At 36.1% G+C, this 21,156-nt stretch overlaps 2 protein-coding genes across 4 annotated transcripts in view; both read left to right on the forward strand.

Annotated features, from left to right (window-relative positions):
- Positions 1-1,500, forward strand: part of KLHL7 (kelch like family member 7) — a 54,485-nt gene extending 52,985 nt beyond the window's left edge. For 2 of the 3 annotated variants that reach the window (XM_015589508.2, XM_015589509.2), the window contains exon 11: positions 85-1,500. In XM_015589508.2, coding sequence (XP_015444994.1) covers positions 85-368 — 284 coding nt within the window. In that variant the 3' untranslated portion in view covers positions 369-1,500. The remainder of the gene's footprint in view (positions 1-84) is intronic. The other variant, XM_006911987.2, reaches the window with a different exon arrangement.
- Positions 1,501-6,982: 5,482 nt separating this feature from the next.
- Positions 6,983-21,042, forward strand: NUPL2 (nucleoporin like 2). Its single transcript, XM_006911988.3, has 7 exons — positions 6,983-7,458; positions 9,658-9,889; positions 11,664-11,758; positions 16,527-16,603; positions 17,310-17,396; positions 19,491-19,575; positions 20,203-21,042. The coding sequence occupies exons 1-7, from the start codon at positions 7,356-7,358 to the stop codon at positions 20,775-20,777; spliced, it is 1,254 nt and encodes a 417-aa protein (XP_006912050.1). The 5' UTR covers positions 6,983-7,355; the 3' UTR covers positions 20,778-21,042.
- The last annotated feature ends 114 nt before the right edge of the window (positions 21,043-21,156 follow it).

Here is a 21,156-nt window from a genome sequence, read left to right on the forward strand (position 1 = left end):
TCTTGGGAAAATGCAAAGAATTATTACTTTAAGATGTCTTCTTAAAATTGTTCATATAGTTGTTCACATTTTATTCTTTCGAAGGTGGTCTGGACAATGTGGAATATTATGATATTAAATTAAACGAATGGAAGATGGTCTCACCGATGCCATGGAAGGGTGTAACAGTGAAGTGTGCAGCAGTTGGCTCTATAGTTTATGTCTTGGCTGGTTTTCAAGGTGTAGGTCGATTAGGACACATCCTTGAATATAATACCGAAACAGACAAATGGATTGCCAACTCCAAAGTTCGAGCTTTTCCAGTAACGAGTTGTCTAATTTGTGTTGTTGATACTTGTGGAGCAAATGAAGAAACTCTTGAAACTTGAAAAATGAGTGGACTTCGAGACTCACTGGAGACTCAAAAATATGGCCGCCAGTGCTTTGTTCCAAGAGTTTGGTTACAAAGTTTTCGTTTGGTGTTTTGTTTTTTTGAAGAAGTTTCAAGTAAAGAAAGATCCCTATAAAATAGATGTTTTTTATATGAATTTCCTTACTTAATTCAAATACCATATTTTAGCTGGCCACATAACCAAGAAAATATCTAGCAAGAAAACTTGAAAAATTATAAGCATTTGGTGAAAATATGAATTATTAAATGAATGTCACATTTGTAACTATGATTATGACAGAGTGAGGGATTGGCTCATCAGTGAAGCAGTCTCATCTTAGCTCTAGATTCTGTTTTCATACATCACAAGTACTATGTAGTAAGTCTGTTTCAGCTCAGTCAAGAATTAAGAAGTAATATGAATTATAAGTCAGGACAGGCAACTCTGATGGAGCAGCTTAGTCTCACATAATTTTGCTGGTCTTCATTTGTTCAATTTAGTGCCAAACATATTCCATTTTAAAAGCAAGGCAGAGTGAGTCAAGGCATACACATATTCTCTCACAAAATTTCATAAACACATTTTGGGACTTAAAAATGAACCAGAGTCCTCCAATTAAATATATTTCATCTTATAAAAACCAGATGTCAAGCCTAACATCCATCATTAATTTATATCACTGTTTTTACTCAGTGCTTAAAAAATGATTATGCCTCTTCAGTCCTCACTGTTAAAATCCAATCATAGTAAGAGTGATTGACTAGCAAAAAATAAAGCTATTTATAGCAAATTTATAGGCCACTAGGATAGCACTGATAGTTATACAATATCAATGTTGACTTTGAACTTCTTGTGGATTAAAAGGTACATGATTTCTTTTTCTTAGAAAGACACATCAGAGTTATTTGACCCCATTGTATCTAAAAGTTTTGTAATAATTTGAATATTTGTCATCTCGTATTAATTGCTTATATGTGGTCAATAAATCTTTTACAAACCCATCTACTCATTTCTTTCCTAGTAAGGTCTTGCCCTTTTACATTATGGAATGTATGGAATGAGCCATATAAAGCTGTCACCATCAGTGTTTTTATCTGGTAATATTAAATATTTTTTAACTTAAAATAGAGTGCTAAGTTTTATTCATTATTTTAAATGTGTCAGGTAATGGTCGTTTTTAAAACTTGTGAAGCAATGTTTTTATTTTAATTTTCGTTTTCTTTATATGGAAATTATAATCTTAAACCCTAAAAATGTTTAAATGAAAAATGAATTATTAAAAGCATAATGGTGTATTTTATTTACATAGGGTTTTTATGTACATACATACAACTTTATTAAGATATAAATCGCGTATCCAACAATTCGCCATTTAAAGTGTACCATTCAGTGGTCTTTAAAATATTCACAGAATTGCGCAAATGTCATCACAATTTTGGAACATTTTTATCACCATAAAAAGAAACCCCATACTCATTAGCAGTCACTCCCCATCTTCCCCACGTACTATTTCCCTATGGCTCCTGGAACAAATTACCATGAACTTGGTGGCTTAAAACAACAGAAATTTATTCTTTCACAGTTCAGGGGACCAGAAGTCTTACATCAAGGTGTTAGCCCAGTTACTTCCTTCTGGAGGTTCTGAGGCAGAAACTGCCTGTGCCTCTCCCCTCACTCCTGGTGGTTGCTGACAATCTCGGCCTTCTCTGGCTTGTAACTGCCTCACTCCAATCACTGCCTGTCTTCACAGGGCCTTCTTCCCTGTGTGTCTGTGGCTTCATGTGGTATTATAAGGACAACAATCATTGGATTTAGCCCATCCTCCCCCCAATTCAATATGACCTCATCTTAGCTAATGGCGTCTACAAAGACCCTGTTTGCAAATAACATCACATTCTGAAGTGCTGGGTGGACATGAATTTTAGGGGGACATTATTCAACCCAGTTATATCCCTCCAAACACCCCAGCCGTAGGCAATTATTAATCTTTGTCTCTAGATTTGCCTATTCTGAACATTTTTATGTTGGATTTTGAGGTTTTTACTTCATTGAAATAATGTCCTGTTTGACATTTTTGAGGGCAGAATATCCATTTATCATACTACAATTTGGTTATATTGCTTAATTTAATGCAATACCATATGGAATATACATTACTATTTAAGATATTTTAAATAGACTAGCCTTTAGGCTGTTTCAGCTCACTAGAATACACTATAATAAGTACATCGACAGGTTTGACATAGGTTATAATGACGGGGTTTTTTCTTAGTAATCTTAGTAATTCATAATTAGCGTCTTTTCTGACTTGGAATATTTTACAAAATTGTCACCAGCATAATGAGTAAAAATACAATATATTGGCAAGTATTTTTTCTATTACCCCCCCCAAAAAAATTTCTATCCTATAAAGTGTTCTATGTTCTTTTTAGTAGATATGTGATATGTTAATGTTACATTGTTTGCAGTGACACCATTTTGGAGACAGAGCAGTTTAGTTTATTCTTTTGAAACTCACAACATGAAAATGAAAGTTTAATGTCTTGAAAAAAAAGCTGCTGTAAAAAACAGTAATTACTTTATTACAGTCTCACAGAAAATTCTAAATCATGAAAATGAGCCATTTAATAAAGAACAGTAATTACTTTCTGACAGTCTCGCAGAAAATTCTAAATCATGAAAATGAGCCATTTAATAAAGAATTATTTAAGCAAGCAGTCTATATTCCTTTTGCCTTACATACTGTTAATAGCCAAAAGTTTGGATTTGCTGCATATGCCAGGATAAAGAACATATTTGGAATTTTGCTTTTTACAAGTAATACTATTAAAATATGCCAACAGCCTCAGAAAATTCAATCCACTCCAACATGGCACCAAATCAGCTCTCACTAAGCCTCAATAATTTGGTAATATGAAAGGACATTTTACAGGTTGCATCATTTACACTTAAAACCTTCTTCTGAATATTCTCCTTTCTCAACAATTGCCTCAAAAGACTGAAAAGCTTGGGTGTACTTTCATCTTCCTAACTTTTCTCCTTCCCAAGGTGATTCAAATTACTTTGGACCAAATTTTTAAAAGATCCATGCTGGGAAATTGTCTCAAATGTTATTCTTACTAACTAGAAAGCTCTTTGTTTTCCAGAGTTTTAAGCCTCCCCTAACAAAGCTGTAAAATGGGGATCTGATTTTATTCAATTCTTATAAGAGACTTCCAACCCTCTACTGAATTTATTTCCACCATCCATGTTTAATTTCCAAGAGCATTTTCTTTTTATGATTGTTCTTTTATATAGCATGTTCTTTTTTCATGTTATGTTCTCTAAGGATATTTTAGTTTCTTTTAACATTTTTTAATACTCTTGGTGTGTTTGTGTCCTCTGATTTTTTTTTTCTGTTTGCTCTTTCCTGTTGGAGTCTTTCTTCAAATATCTGATCCCTGGCTGTATTTATATTTAAAATGAGACATTAAAAAGTTGATAGGGGTTAGGGAGAGGATGAAGTGGGTAAAGGGGATCAAATATATGGTAGCTGAAGGAAACTGGACTTTGGGTGATAATCACAGAATAGAATATATAGATGTCAAGTGATAATGTACACCTGAAAATTATATAATTATATTAACCAATGTTACCCCCCAATAAACTTAATTTTTTAAAGTTAATTTTTGTGTACAAGGTGGGCTTAATTATCAGTGAACTTTTTCATATGATGAGAGAATGACCATTGGTTTTTGTTGGGGATCCATGAGAGATCATAGATATTTTGGGGAGAATGTTTGATTCTCTAGAAAATAATCTGACAAACTCCTGCCCCTTGCGTGGGGGTGGGCAGGTTGGGAAGAAGGTGACTATAAGCTTAGCCACAGGATTTCTGGAGCTTAGGCAAAGGGAACGCTTAACCATTCAATAAGAATAGTTTAGTCCCTCTTATTGGTACCATAATTTTCCCCCTAAGTACTTGATATTCTGGAATCTGAAGGCTTTTGTTCTCTTTTTTCAAGGAAAAAACCTAACCCCATCAGAAAAGGGTGATGGAGTTGTCACACTGGGTGGATTTATGGAGCTAGGTTCTAATTGCACTTTACATAGATTTTCACAGAATCCGCCCTTCTCTGTTAACTGTTGGCTTTTAATTACTGAGACTTTTCAGCCTTCTGTGTGGACACCTTAAAGGAATTTGACTTTCTTCCTCTCTCCTAAGTAATTTACTATTTAATCTTCTCCTATGTGCATTCAGCCTTCAAAAATTGTGGTTGGAGATTATGGTTATCCCCTAGTATAATCAAAGATGATGTTTTTCCTTGTTTTGCCTCTTATTTTTTAGATGATTTTCAAGAAGAAAAGGAGGTAGAAGTTTTTATTCTTTCATCTTGTAACTGAAACTTTCCTTTGTGTGACCCCACTCTCCTGATTTCTGCCTACTCCTTCCCTAACTGATCACCACTGAGTTCTGCATGCCTCAGCTCTAGGCTCTCATCATCTCACACATCACTCCACCTAGATGATCTCAATTGGGATTTGGGCCTTGCCTACTTCACCTTCACCAAGCATCATGCTCACCCACATTAAGCTTCAACCACCACTCGTATTTTAGATCTTTAGATAGTTTAAGTCCAGCAAAGAAGTCAATGGTCACAATGAAAGATTGGTTTAATACAGAGGATTGCTCAAAATAAATGTTAAGAATAATGGGAGCCAAGTTTCTCACTATCAAGGAAGTTTGAAATATAGGAGGAAAATAAAATGAATCCCATGATCTTGGGTTGGAAGTGAAAGTTTTTGTGAACTCGTAATTTTTAATATACAGAATTATGTATTGATGTAAATGTATGCTTGTCTATAGTATGTTTTCTCTAACAATGCCCATGAAAGGGCTTGGAAGCAAAGACATCACAATAGCAATGAGCAAACTTAGAGCTCAGATCTTGGCTTCTAAGTACTACCAAAAAGACCTAGGGCTTTTGGAGAAATGGCTGACTCCAGTCCTGGAGCAGAGAAAGTATAAGATAGCCTGGAGCATCTTTTGGGCCAGGAAGTGAAGAAGTGCCCAGAGAACCATGGGATATGTCAAAAGGACAAAGGAGCTTAAAGTGGTTCCCATTGGCCAAATTGTGGATGATTTGAGCATCAGTCTAAATAATGATAGTAATAGACTGTAACCCATTGAATAAAATTGAAAACCATGAGTCCACAATGGTAAGAATAAATAAATGAACAAAGTTTGGTGAGCAATAAAATTTTTATATACTTTTAAATTACCTCCCCCCCCACACACACACACAAAAACCCTTGTTAATGACATCACAGGTAATAGGACAAATCGAAATTGTGCACAACCCGACGGGTGCAATGTGAAGACCACAGCATCATTTCTGTGATAATCCTGCCAAAGATGCATAATCTGCATCCAATCATAAGAAAACAGATAAATCAACACTGAGGAATTTCTATAACTATCCATAATCTTTAATAGTGTTAAGGTCATGAAAGTCAAGGAAAGACTGAGGAAATGTTCCAGAATGAAAGAGATTGAAGAACTATGAGAAAGGCAACAATGATTCTGAACCGGATCCTTTTCCTTTAAAAGATATTGTTGGGACATTTGGCAAAACATGAATGGAATCTAAGGATTAAATGGTAATTATTCATCTATATTAATGTCTTGATTTTGGTGATTGTATTGTATTTCGGTTATGTAGAGAATGTTCTTGTTTGTAGAAAATACAACAAGCATTTGGGAAATGGAGCTTCAGGTCTGCAATATAGTCTTAAATGATTCAGGAGCAAAGTTCTTTGTACTATATAATTCTTCCGTAAATTTGTTTCAAAATGAATGAAACCGATTTTTAAAAAATAGACTAGGTTGCACCAGTTATTCCCAGTGCTCCTGTAGATTCCACTGTCCTCAAAATCCAAAGTGTGTGAGCATGAACAATAGTCAATCATCCCAAAGCACCAGGGACAAACCTGCACTCCAGCAAAGTCAGACTTATTGATTCGTTGTGACCAGGGAGACTGCACACCAGAGGAACTGTAGGGTGTCTCACCACACAGAAGAAAAGGGAGTTGTTGTAGGATATGTGGGAGAAATGGACTTTAGGTAAAATTTAAATAAAACAGTATTGTTAGGCTGAAAGCGAAGCAGAGCTGTGTGTAAAGGTAACATCAGAACTGGACTGAGAAGTTGATGTAAGGTCATATTTCCTTGGAAACTACAAAGTTAAGAAAATATGTACTTTTCTTTTCAGGAACCTCTAATCTGAGCTCCGCTCCTGGGTAGAAATCGAGACTGCTTCCCCGTTTCAGTGTCCTAGATCCCCCAGGCAAGAATGAGATGTTTCATTCCTACTGATAATAATTTTAAATAGCAACGTTTATGTAGACTTTAAAGGACAAGGTTTCTCAGTATGTAATAATGTAGTACTCATCCAAAGATGGGGGTTGTCACACTTTTCAGCTGCGGTCTGCCCTTACAAGAAACACTGTTTCCTGTTAATGATACAACTGGCTTTATCTGACACGGTCATCCATCCTCACGAACGTCTGGGCAGACTTTTACTTTCTCAGCAGTTACAAGTGAAAACACGACTGGGTCTCTCAAACCACGTTTAATCCTCCTCGGGGCCTTGCTGAATTTTTGAGTTTGTTTGACTCGCTTTCCTCATTTCGCTCTCCAGCCTCCCGTGCAGTCCCAGACCCTGCATCAGGATCAAACGCGATTCCTTCTCCACGTAGCGTTCAAGCCTCCCGCCTACCCAGGCCACAGACTCAGTACGAGGGGGCAGGGTGGGGTTGTGGCCTGCTCTTCTCAACTCCTATTGGGTAAAACCCACGCCACTCATCGCACCGGGGGCGAAACAGGAGGAAAAGGGCCTTTCCTAGGCGCGAGAAGATGACGTCACAGTAGTGGGGCCGGAACCTTGGGCTCTAGGCTTGCTGAGTGTGCGGACTGAAGACCCCTCCGGCCGAGACACCATCGCAATGACCATCTGTCAGTTCTTCCTTCAAGGCCGATGCCGCTTTGGAGAGCGGTGCTGGAACGAACATCCTGGTGTGAGTGGGGGACGGCAGCATCAGCCCTCAGGTGACGTTGCTGTCAGTCCTCCACCGTCGCTAGCCGAGCCGGGGAAGGTCTGGCATTAGATCTGATCGTCAGAAACCGGCGTCCCGCGTGGGGCTCGATTAAGCGCCGCGACGCACGGGTCAGGTGACGTGGGTGTGCCGGCGCCTTCCCCCTCGCTGGCCCTGCCCACCCAGCCCGACACACAGTTTTTCTCCAGCGTTATCATTCGGTTGGATTTTGTTCAGAGGGTAAAGGCAGGGCCTTGGTCCTAGATACTAATGCCAAACAACGAGTTTTAAGTCGGATGTACGTATCAAAACTACCCTGTCGGTGGGTGGCAGTGGTTCGGAGAATTGGTTTAGGGCTACTCAGACGCCTCCTTGCTTTACTACCTTTCTGGGTACCTGTGTTTTCCCCTTGACTCCTTGCATATAATTTTTATGAAACTTTTTTTCCAAAGGAGAGGCTAGCAACTGGGGTCAGAGTCAGGGCTCTTAACTTTGGGAAAGTCGCGAACGCCTTTGGAAATTTAATGAAAGTTACAGAGCCATTCCTCAGGCAAATGCACATGTTCATAACATTTGCAGTAACACTAGGAGGATGAGATGCGCAATTAACTCTGGGCATTGAGGGAACGGGATGTGGAGGACCACGTTGACCTAATTCCTGGGCCTACGTCATTGACGAAGCTTTTGGAATATTTCATTATGCCAATTGTGGATGATGCAAAAAGGACTGTCTTCAAGAAGAGAAGGGATCAGACATGAAACCATAGTACAACACAAAGTTTTAAAAGTCAGATGAAGAGTTTTTATTTTCTTAGAATTGAAACTTAGTCCTTGAAGGTAGATATCACAAGATGCCGATACCCTCCCACCCTCTTCCCTACCTTTCCTCCTCTAGGGGTTTTCATCTGACCTTTAAACCTTCTGTTGCATTGTGGTTTCACGCCTGATCCCTCTTCTTGAAGACAGCCTTTTTGCATAACCTCAATTTGTCTAGTGAAACATTGCAAACCAAAAATTAGGGCTTAGGATCTGATAAACGTGAATGTATTTCCAGGAACAGCAGAATGTAATATTTGACATTCTGTGCAAATTCACTCTAAAGGCAATAATTAGAAAATAAATGTTGAATGGATAGATCGATTGATGAAAAAAGTGTAAATAAAACTCACAAAGTAAACAGTGTATTTATCTACCAGAAACAATTGAATGGTTCTGGAATTAATAAGTTTGAAGACCAAAAACTATATACAAAAGATGGAATAAATTCCTTCAGTTGTGTCATCCCCCTAAGGGTTTGGAACTTTAGAAAAATAAAATACCACTAACCCCTACATCAGGGATCTGGTCCAGCAAATCCTAGTATCTGGTCCAGCAAACCTCTTTGGTTTTATTAAGTAGTTTTAGGGTTGGGAGATGAATTTTCATAAAGGAGTATATCTCCCATCACTCCACTTTTTAACATATTTAATGGGATATCTCCTAATTCACTCAGAAACAAGGTGAATTATCGTGTCCCCAACTAGGAAATGATTAGTAAATGAGAGTTAAAATGATGTTTTTGTTTTATTGTTTTTTTAATATAGAGACAGGGTAGAGTCCTGTTGGTTCATTTCAATAATGATAAAATATCATAATCGAAGAACACAATACACTTATTCACATGTAAATTACCTTTACAATCTTCCTATGAAAGTGGTGGGTATATGTTGTTTTTCCAGAGGGAAGACTGAGTCAAATAGATTTACGCACCTATTCAAGGACAGAGGGTAGAATCTAATCTTTTGATATTCAATGAACTTTTTAATAGTTTCCATTTTTCAAATTTTATTATTATAAGGGCCCAGTGGAGGAGCAAAGAATGGTAAAGACACAGCTTTTTATCCTGAAGGAGTTATGATTTGGATATATACCCTCTACTTAACTATCAAGCAGTTTATTTAATAAGCTTATGTCAGCTGAATTTAGTAATATTTCATTATCTTTCTGTGGATTTACAGTCCTCTCAATATTGTTAAACATAGATGCAATTAGACCATTATGTAATTTATTGATATTACACTTAACTATACAATCAAAAATGAAGAGTGTTGTGATTTAAAATGAGTGGAAATGTTGAGTCTTTGCATAATGTCTGCATATAATAAGACAAAAATATAATGAATTTTATTTAGAGGGTCAAAAGAGGAGTTGCCAGTGAAACTGTTTATTTCAGGTGGTAACAGACGTGGGTGGAATGCCACCAGCCAGAGATACTCCAGTGTTATCCAGCCATCCAGTTTCTCCAAATCTACACCATGGGGGGGCAGCAGAGATCACGAAACGCCATCTTTTGGTTCTTTTGATTCTGGAGCTTCAACTAGCAGGAACAGGGGGTTTGGATTGTCTCAGAACCCATTTGATTCTTCATCTAGCTCTGATGGACAGAAAGATGAAAAGAAACTTCTGTAAGTGAAAGCCTTCAGAAAAATTACTACCCATTTGCTTATTTTTTTTCAAAAGTACTGCCAATATAGTTTTTAAAAATAAGTACTACATTATTTTTAAAATCAGAATAAGCGAAAAGAAAAAGCACACGTGATCCTATCACTCAGATAACCACTATTTTGCATATATCATACTAGACTTTATTTCACTTAAAAATGTGTCATCTTGAAAGAAATCTAACTATGGGAGGTGAACACACAGTGTAAATATATATATGCCTTACTGTTAAAGTATACAGCTGAAACTTACTGGATTTTGTTAACCAGTGTCACCATAAAAAAAAAAAGTCATCTCTCCATATCAGTACAGCGCCTTCTTAGGAATAATTATGCTTTTTCCACTTTTTTATTGATAACACTATATTGTGAATATCATTCTAAGTTTGTCCTTCTTAAGTGTATTGTAAATTATGAGACCTTTACAAAGTATGGAGTAATTTAAAGCAACTTGTATTCTTAGAGGTCCCTTATAGCAGGGTCTCCAACCCCCGGGCCACAGACTAGTACCGGTCCATGGCCTGTTAGGAACCGGGCCACACAGCAGGAGGTGAGCGATGGGTGAGGGAGCGAAGCTTCATCTGTATTTGCAGCCGCTCCCCAGCGCTAGCATCACCGCCTCAGCTCCACCTCAGATCATCAGGCATTGGATTCTCATAGGAGCACCAGTCCCTGGTACCAAAAAGGTTGGGGACTGCTGACTTATAGCATCTTATATTTTTCTTTCTAAAACTTTTACTTCAGTTACCCCATTCAGACTGATTCTCCCAGGTCCCACGATAGAACTTAAATATACTTGTTAGTCTTTTATTTCCCATAACAAAATTAGAATCAGTGGTAAACATTTAGAGCCATGTACCATATACAATTGATTTAAAAAAAAAAAAAGAACAAATGAATCCTTCATTTCTATATCTGATGTTGTAAAAATCCTAAATTAAATATAGATTCTATGTTATATCTATCATTTTATTAATTGTAGCATTCTGGAACCAGGATAGGGGAGATTTAATTTAGAGCCAGATCTAGTCATAGTTTTGCCAACCTATTAACTGCATGGGTATGGGTCTGTTTCTCCTTTTGCAAAATGTGTGAATTAGACAAAATGATCTCTAAAGCCCTACCCACTTTAAAACTGTTATGATTCTATATTACTTTCTTGGTACTTTCTGTCTTTTCCAGCTGAATGATCATTGATGTTTATGATAATGATCAAAGAAAGATTAAAGTTAAAGTTAGTATTTTATGTTTTAGTTCTTTATTTTTTTTAATAAGTGATTTTTTAAATGCTTATTTTTCAATTAGAGTTGACATTCAATATTATTTTATGTTAGTTTCAGGTATACAGCATAGTAGTTAGACATTTATGTAATTTATGAAGCGATCCCCCCAATTAATCAAGTACCCACCTGGTACTATATGTAGTTATTGCAATATTATTAACTATATTCTACGTTTTGGTTCTTTAAATATGTATAATATGATAGTTCTAAATTAAATATATTGGTTCAGTGTACTGGAAAACCAAAATTTTTAACTTCTTCGATATTATAATATCTATAATCATGAAAGATAGTTTACATTTCTGTAAGCTTCTGCTTTAAAGAACACTTCAGAAAATATAATGGAAAATCTAAAATTATATATTTACTGCAATTTAAAATTTTAATTGAAAATTATAAATGATGAATTTTAATAAGCAGATTAAAAAGATTCTTTGCTTTTTTTTTTTTTCCAGGGAAGGAATTGTAAAAGATATGGAGGTTTGGGAATCATCAGGGCAGTGGAAGTTCTCTGTTTATTCATCGGTGAAAAAGAAACCTAATATTTCAGGTAACTGAGAAATTGTGTGTTTTAAAATGTATTTTACGACTATTATTTTCTAAAACCAAGACCATGCCAAATGAAATTAACCACAAACTTAGCCACAGTTAGGAGAGTTGGGACATCGTTTAAAGTATCTGAATATTCTAGCAGCACTTCATAATTCAGAGATCGAGGATGGAAGGCATAGTTCTTTTAAGATATGTAGTTCTCATGAGAAAGTAGTAAAATCAGAACCCCCACAATTCCAATTCTGTAAACCTAGGTAGAGGCTCTGTTTACTCGCTTCCGTGTAAGTACAACTTCAGAACCTCTTGACTGCCTGCAGTGAGTAAAAGAGTCACATCCTGCCTGCCATTAAGGCCTTGGCTGCCTGATTCTGTTTTCTCTTTCTCCCCTATCTTTCCTTCTAAGGATAGTTGTTTTTCATTACGAATGTCAGACCTATCCTGGAGATAATGTTTGAAGGTAAGGAGCTTTAGCTGGACTATAGGGATAGCATTTCTTTAGAATACTCCTTTCCTTCCCATTTTCTCTTGCCTATACTCTGCCCTTTCTGGGCCGAAAGCTAAACCATTTTACTTTCCTAAGCTCACTCTGGGTGGTCCTGGGCCTCTTTGTCCTGTTGAGTAAATAGCAGGTACCTAGCAGATAAGAGCCCTTGCAAGCCCTCAGATCTGGGATCGCTACTCTGTCTCAGATCTATCTACTCAGTCTCTATGAGCACTTGTGCCGCACCATTCCCTAGTTATTTACTCAATCATTCAACAAATTTTTACTGAATTTCTTTTGTGCCAGATCCTAGTCTAAGTGGAAGGGATATAGTGATGAGCAAGAGACAGACAAGATCCCTCCCTAATCAAGCTTATACTCTTGAGGGAAGGAGACAATAAGTCCTACAGATAAATAAGAGAATTTCAGATAGTGATTTTTCATCAGTTCAGAATTGAACCTAATGTCTAGTGCCCTAAAGCAGTGGTTCTCACAGCGTGGAATGTAGATCCCTAAGGAGGGTTGCCAGATACAACATGGGATACCCAAGTAAGTTTGAATTTCAGATAAACAAAGAATAATATTTTTACCACATGAATAGCCCATGTAATATTTGGGACATACTTATACTAAAAAACTATTTGTTGTATGTCCGAAATTCAGATTTAACTGAACATCTTGTATTATTATTTGTTAAATTTGACAACCCTATTTCTAAATCTATGAGGAGACTTGTAGAGGCTGTACAAGTTCAAAAATATTTTCATAATAATACACATTAATTGCCATTTTTAGTGTGTTGATATTTGTACTGTTGGTACAAAAGCATTAATGAGTAAAACTTGTATCTTAGTATGAGTCAAGGCAGAGACAACAAACAATGCTAGCAGACTATAGTAGTCGATTAAAAAATTATGCCATTTTCACTTAAGAATATCCTTGATGAAATAGCAAAACTTATTAATTTTGTTAAATCATGACGCTTGAGTACAAAGCTTTTTAATATTCTGTCTGACCAAATGGGAAGCACACATAAAGTGCTTCAGCCACATACTCAGGTATGATGATTATCTTCAGGGAGAGCACTGGTGTGATCGTTTGACTTGTAGGCTGAACTAATGACTTTTTTCACGGACATTTTTGTTTGAAAGAATGACTTTCAAACAAAGTTTAAAAACAAGTTTAAATGGTTATTTAAACGTAAGTATTTGGTGACATTTTCTTTAAAAAAAATAAATGAAGCAAGCTTGTGACTTTCTTTAAAAAGAATAAATAAAGCAAGCTTGTGACTTCAAAGAAAACAATTGCTAGTGTTTATTGCCAGTGACAAAATTCAAGCTTTAAAGTAAAAACGAATTATGGAAAACTGTTTTCTGCCACTGTGAGCTTGACGACTTCTTAATACTTAAAATCTCCTCTGATCAGATGAATAGTGACATTAACAAATATGAATTTTTCGATATTGTAAAATGACATGTGCCAACATTTGAAATTCTGGATAACTCGGTGAACCAATATTTTCCAAATGACCAATCTGTGATGTTATGAAATTACAGATGGCTGAAAAATCCATTCTAAGTGTAAGATAAACCAGTGGACTTAATACAATAATACAAAAAAATTCATTTATGTGGTTTGAGTTCACATGATAGCTAACCTTTTAGAAACTACCACCTGTCAGGTTTGGGTATAATATCAAAGAAGAATATTCACAATTATCCGAAAAGGCCATTAAAGTCATCCTTTTACAACTACATATCTGTGTGAGAACAAGTTTTCTTTATACACTGCAACCAGGCAGTGTATTGCAACAGATTAAATGCAGGAGCAGATATAATAATCCAGCAGTCTTCTATCAAGCCAAACATTAAAGAGATATACAAACATAAAACAATGCCATTCATCACACTAATTTTTTATTTTTTGCTTTTAGAATATAGTTTTTTCATTTATGTTGATGTGCAATTGTTTTTTTATTTTTAAATAAAATTAAATAAATTCTTCTTACATTTCTCAGTTTTTATTTCAGATATGGTATGCGTAACCCACGTAAGCAAAGCTCTGTGGGATCCTTAATGATTTTTAAGAATGTACATAATTAGAGAACCTCTGTCCTTAGACATCCATTATAATGAATTAACTTTTCCTATGCAGCTAGCATGATGCTACTTTTGGACCACCCCTGAGAGAACTGAGAAAATAGTCAATCAGATCATTTTCTATGTTCTGTGGTTCAGATGAGGAACAGCTGGAAGGAGGAGAAAGTAACTAGAGGGACAGTGTTCCTTTAGATAGAGTGGTTATTTCATCCTCAGCAGGCAGTATTGGAGCTGAGTCCTGAACGAAGAGAAGATGTCACTTGAGGGAAGATTTGGGGGAAACATTCCTGCCAATATGAGTAGGTAGTGTAAAGGCCTTAATGGGAACAAGGTCAGCATGTTTGAGGCCAAGCGAGGCCTGAATCTTCAGAGAAGAGTAAACACGGGGAAAAGAGATATGACATGAGACCAGAGTCAGCCAGGGGCTAGGTCATGTTGGGCCTGATTGCACTGGGCAGCAGCCGTGAAGAGCTTTCCACAGGAGAGGAAAATGATCTGATTAGAAAAAGCTCACTCGAAGAAAATGGTCTGTTTGGGGCAGTGTAGGGAGGCAAAGTAGAGGCAGGGAGATGAGTTAGGAGACAATTGCTGATGACTGGCTTAAAGTTACTAGCAGTGGAGACAGAACTGGTCAAACTTAGGCTCTGTTTTAGAGCTAGAACTGGCAGGATGTTGATTAGATATGAGGAAAGAGAGAAATGCAAGGTAATTCCTAGGTTTTTTGGCCCAAGCAGTTGGTAAAGACAAATTAGGAATCCAGGGTTCGGATTTGAATGTTTAGCCTTTTTTTATTCTTGGGGTAGGGGTCCTTGGAGTTGATAATATCTGAGTTATAATTCTCTGTTGACAATATCCTAAAAATTTTTTTTTCTTAAAAAGTTTTCCTCTGCCAATAATGATAAATATAATATAGAAGATGGGTCTCTAATTGAAAACAAGTTAAGGCAGTGCGTTCTTTTCTGAAGGTAGAATTTGATTTATGATAATACATTTCTAGAGATCAACAAAAATAATTGGGAAGGAACAAATTCAAAGTAGTTATTAAAAACTTTCTGAGTGTTTTCTATAAATGTAATACAAATATAATTTATTCATAACACTTATAACTTCTAGATTTGTCAATTTAAAATTCAGTAAGGGTATGCATGTTAAAAAAAAAGTTTTCCTAATTATAAAAGTTGTAGTTATTGCCATAGAACACTTGAAAAATAAAGAAATATTTAAATAAAATAAAGATCACATAATCTCACAGATAACATCTAACATTTTAGTATATTTTAAAATATGTGCACACAAACTTATTTCTTGTTTATATATATAATTGGGATCATAATCCAGTTTTTTATTCTACTTTGTTGTTTTTAGTTTGTTTCTATTACTAAAAATGCTATAATGAATATCTTTATATATAACACCCTTTGTTTACACATCTAATTATTTTTGAGGTTAAATCCCAGAAATTCTATTAAGGTCAGAAGGTGTGAACATTTGTAAGGCATTTGACACTTATTGACAATTTTCCTCCAAAAAAAGTACCTTTTTAATTTCCTTAACAGCAATTTAGGGCAGTATCCACCTCACTACATCCCCACATCCTTAATAACAATAAATAACGTTCATTTTTAATTTTTGCCAGTCTGATAAGTAAAGCATTTTATCTGTGTTTTGACTTATATTTTTAAATAGAACTTTTTAATTTCACTTATTTAATGGCTATTTGAATTTTTTTGTGACTTGCCTGTTTATTATCTTTGCTCATATTAACTTTTTTTCTTATTGATCTGTAAGAGTTATTTATACATTGACATTAGCTCTTCTGTCCTGTTGCAATTATGATTTTCCCAGCTTATCATTTGCCTTTTAATTTTGTTTATTGTAGCTTCTGACATACAAAGAAATTTGAATGTATGTATAGTCAACTCTCTTCCTTCCCTTTGATATTCCTTCTATTTACCTTTAAAAAAAATTTTCCCTTTCAAAGATCAAATAATCAACTATATTTTATTCTAATTTTATACTTTGTTAAACATTAAAGAGAATATAGGCTTTGCATTTTTTTCCTTATGATTATGAAAATTTTCTAATGATCACATTAGCATATTTTCTTGTCTAAAACCTCTAGCTTTACTACACTATTGAAAGTATTGGCATTTATTTTAAAGATTCCAATTGATTCCTCACTTCAGGTTTTACAGACATTTCACCAGAGGAGTTGAGGCTTGAATACCATAACTTCTTAACCAGCAATAACTTACAGAGTTATGTAAGTTTGTTTCCTATTTATCTACCTCGATAACAGACTAGCTGTTAATGACTGTCCTGTTTGTGGTGGCTTGCTTGTGTTGGCAAAGTGGATGAGGTCTATCCTTTTTTTAGGACAAGGCTATTTTTATTTTCTAAATTACTTTCTTTGAAACTGGTTGGTTATCTAAAATGGTAATACTATATTTAGACAGTAATAACAAGCACTGTCATTTTGTTACAAATTATCCAGCAATCAGTCTCAAAAATCAAACCCTTTCTTCACTTGACAACCACTTATGGAGCATTTCTTAGGTGCAGACACAAAGTTAAATAAAGCAGTCGTTATACAGATTAACATTCTCACACACCAGATATCAAAAAATAAAAAAGCTGGGCTTGAATAAGTTGAGCACCTAAAGGAAATGACTTAAACTTTGTATGTTTCTGTTGTCTGCAGTCATGATCATGCATTTTAACTAGTACACATGTTCACCTCCCATCCAAATATAACTAGATCTGTGCTGCCAAGTGATTCTTAACCAAGTGATGTAGGAGTTGGAGAACAGAGAGAGGGGACAGCAGCTGGAATATCTTTGGCAAATAGAGGCAGGTCAATGCAAATTTTATAAGTTACAGCCATAAAAATGTTTTATACACTTTCCATGATTTTGACAAAGATGTGAAATAGTTGTTTGACTCATTATTTTCCTGTCTTCTCTCTTCAGCTAAATTCTGTCCAACAGTTAATAAATCAGTGGAAGAACAGAGTAAATGAACTGAAAAGTCTAAATACATCAACTAAAGTAGCTTTGGTGAGTATTGGAGAGTTTGCTACAGAGAAGTATTTTATCTATTGCTTTTTTGCAGAGAAATTCACTTTGAATTTGAAAAGCAAAGCTAAAATTTTCTATCAAGAATTATGATACACACATTCTCAAGAACTATATCAGCATTTAGAGGCAAAGTCCTGGAATTGCTTTCTCTCTGTTCCTCAGCTAAAAAAGCACAGTTAATCATGCTTTTTTAAAACTATTTTTGGGGTAAAGTTTTAAACTTTGGAATTACTAATTTTGAAAATTGGAAAATATTACATGAAGTCAAGTATTCCAGGTTATCAGCATTTAAAAAGAAATAGCTTTGAAAAACAATATGAATAGACATTTAGACTGAGGTACGCTTTTGCCATTGTAGGACATTTGACTCACCATATGTTTTTTTCTCCTATACAGAAGTGCCTTTAGGAGATATATACCCACTTGTCTCCAAAGAGACACGATCCTGACTGTAGCATATTCATTATCTCTGTCAACAAAGTTATGATTTTTTTACCCACATAAAAAGTTCTAGAGAACCTTATTTTTAAGTGAGATATTTACATTTATAATTAATACTTCCAGTTTTCTAGGCAGTTTACTTTCTTAAAACGGTTATGAGAGTAGTTGCTGCCTAAACTTAGCAAATGACTATATGACAGTCCCAGCACCACCACCACCCCAAATATGTGCTTCCTAAATAACTAGACTCTTGTGCAAGCTGATTTCTTCCAGCTTTCAGTTGTTGTTAATGCCATTTGAATTAGTACGACTTCTTGGGAGTATTCTATCCCTAGGTGAGAGGCGGCTCGCCATCACCATTGCTGAGAGCTAGTACAGGAAGGGATAATGGAGTTTAAGGAACTACAGAACTTCCCTCGGGATTGGAAGTCCCCTGCTCTTTGCCAGCTTCCTAAGGGCCCCTCTATGGTGAGGATCTTGGACAACTGGCTTAGCATGTATCAGTAGTTCATTCTTTATGCTGAATAATCCATTCTTTATTCTTTTAATTCATTGTCTGAATATAATTTATCCATTGTCTGAACATAATTTACCTTTTAATAAATATTACACTATTTATTTTATACATTGTCCATATTGTCTGAATATAATTTACCTTTTAATAAATATTACACTAAGGAAAAGAAGCTAGACAAAAAAAAGAGCACTCACTAACGATTCCATTTATATTAAACTCTAGACAAGACAAACCTTGTCTATAGTGACAGAAAGCAGATGAGTGGTTCCCTGGGGGCCAGGAGTTGGGAGAGGGTTGACTGGAAAAGGGACACGAGGGAACTTCTAGGGGGGATGGAAATGTTCTAAATCTTGATAGTGGTAGTGGTTGTAAATTTGTCAACACTCATTAAAGTGTGTGTGTGTGCGTGCATCTGTGTTTGTATAAAATGGATGCATTTCACTGTATGTAAACTACCTCAGTAAAGTTGATTTTTAAAATATGCTGCTTTTGGGGCTCTCAAACAGAGAAATCATATCTGCTTGAGTGGATTAGGAAAGGAAAGGCTTCTTGGAGGTGAAGCGTAAGTGAGAAGTTCCTTGAAAGGGAGATTAAGATTTCAATAAGCAGAGATGAAAGACATTTCTAGAGCAGGAAATAGCAAGAACATAAAGTATTTGCAGGAAATAGGAAATGTTTTCATAGATTTTAGTGGTAAGCTTTTAGAATGTAATTGTGAAGCAACTTCAGTTCAAGCTTTAGCGTCAGTAGACTGGGTAACCTCTAAGAGTCCCTACCTAATTATCTAGGTTTCTTGATAAATGCACATCAGCCCATAGACAGTGAAATGTTTTATTAAAACATATTTTTCTGATTTTAACATGTATTCATTGACGATATTTAGAAACTATTTAAAAGCATAAATAAAATTAAAATCACCCATGATGTTTCATCAGCAAATTACTCTTAAGATCCGTCTTTAAGGTTGGTCCATTTTTTTCTATGCATATTTATAGTGTGGCATTTTTCTATGTTAAACACTTCATATTTTAAAAATTGAATTTGAACTAAAGTATATAGAAAAAGTACTTGAGAATTATCCATTGAGCACTTTATTATTTGCCTTTTTTTAATAGCTCTCTGATCTAAAGGATGGAATAAATCAGGCGGCACCTGCATTCGGATTCGGCAGTAGGCAAGCAGTAACATTTGGGTCATCAGGTAAGTGGTAAAGTAATACAGACCTCACTGATTTAGAAAAGGAGGATTTTATACATTTCAAATCATAAAGCCTGAGGTTTGTTAAGTACCATTTAAAATCACCTTGCAGATTCTACCATCTTCCATAATGGAGCTCCAGAGAACTTGGCTCATCAAGCATTTGTACTATGGGGGCCAGAATGGGCATGCTTGTTGAAAAACCCTATGGCTCAGGCTTTAGAAGTGTATATTAGAAATGGTTCGTCAAGAGTTTCATAGCTATGGTAGCAGCACCTTTGGGGACTTCCTTGTCACTGTGTAAGACATAGTATTATCCTCGAGCAGCAGCTCGGGTGAGAGGGGCTAAGCTGAAAGGGAAAGTTCACTCCCTAACCTCCGAGGTTTCTTAAAGCTGCCTCCTTGAGCGAAGGCCCCTCACAGTGCCAAAGAGATCGGCGTAGCAGAAAGACAGGACGACAGAGTCTAGTGGGTTTGTTCTAGCTTCTCATTGTCATTTTCCTCCCTTCCAATAAGCTTCTCAATGTCCAAACATGGCAGGAATAAGGGGAACGTAGGGATGAGGTGGGGGGTAATGTGGCTACATTTTCTTACTATAATAATTTTGTTGTTTTTTTGGTTTTTTTGGAGGTTTTCCTGTGAATAACAGCAGCAGTGATAGTGCTCAAAATTTTAGTTTTAAAACAAACTCTGGATTTGCCACTGCCCCTTCTGGAAGCCCTTCTGCGTTCGGGAGTACGCCAGCATTTGGAGCTGCGCCTTCTGCCACTTCTGCCGCCACTACTTCTACTCCAGCTCTTGGATTTGGGAAACCTAAAATCACATCTGCTGCTTCGTTTTCATTCAAAACCCCTGCAGCTTCTGGTTTCGGATCACCTGGCCTGTCAGGATTTCCAGCGTCCATGGCAGGAGGCCCTGCTGGGGGTCCAGGGGCCCTGGCCTTCGGGAGCAGCAGTTCTGCGGCTGGCTTTGGTGGTCCAGGCTCACATTCTCACACTGCTTTTTCCACGTCTTCCAGTGATGCCTTTAGAAAGAACAGCATCCCCACCTCTCTCCCCGTCTCACACGGCAGCACGACAGGTAATGCGTTATTCACACCCAAGGATCAACTAACAGCAGAAGAACTGGAACAATTTCAGTCCAAGAAATTTACTCTGGGAAAAATCCCATTGAAGCCACCGCCTATGGAACTTCTAAATATTTAAAAGAACAATTTTAAATACAGAAAAGAACAGCTTTTAAAATTGTTTTGAGTGGTTCATATAAAAAGGCAGATATACACACATATGTATATACATATATATTTAAAAGGAATATAGCTTTCAATAATAACTTTAGGGGTTTGAAATTGAACATTTTTTCTTGAGCCTAAGGAAACTCAGCAAGAGATTTTTTTTTTTAATTGCTGTAATCATGAATAGAATTAAAAAACTGTCAGTGTGTGCTGAATAAAGTACTTTTCTCATTCTACGTCACTTTACTATCTTAACCTTTAAAGTTTTCTCTTTAAACATTTCTTCTTTCAGGAAGGAGAGAATGTTTAGAACCATTGGGGGGAAATGCTTAAATATATAGCCTACTTCC

This window comes from Pteropus alecto, unplaced genomic scaffold, assembly GCF_000325575.1.
Source record: "Pteropus alecto unplaced genomic scaffold, ASM32557v1 scaffold21, whole genome shotgun sequence".
NCBI classification, from domain to species: domain Eukaryota; kingdom Metazoa; phylum Chordata; class Mammalia; order Chiroptera; family Pteropodidae; genus Pteropus; species Pteropus alecto.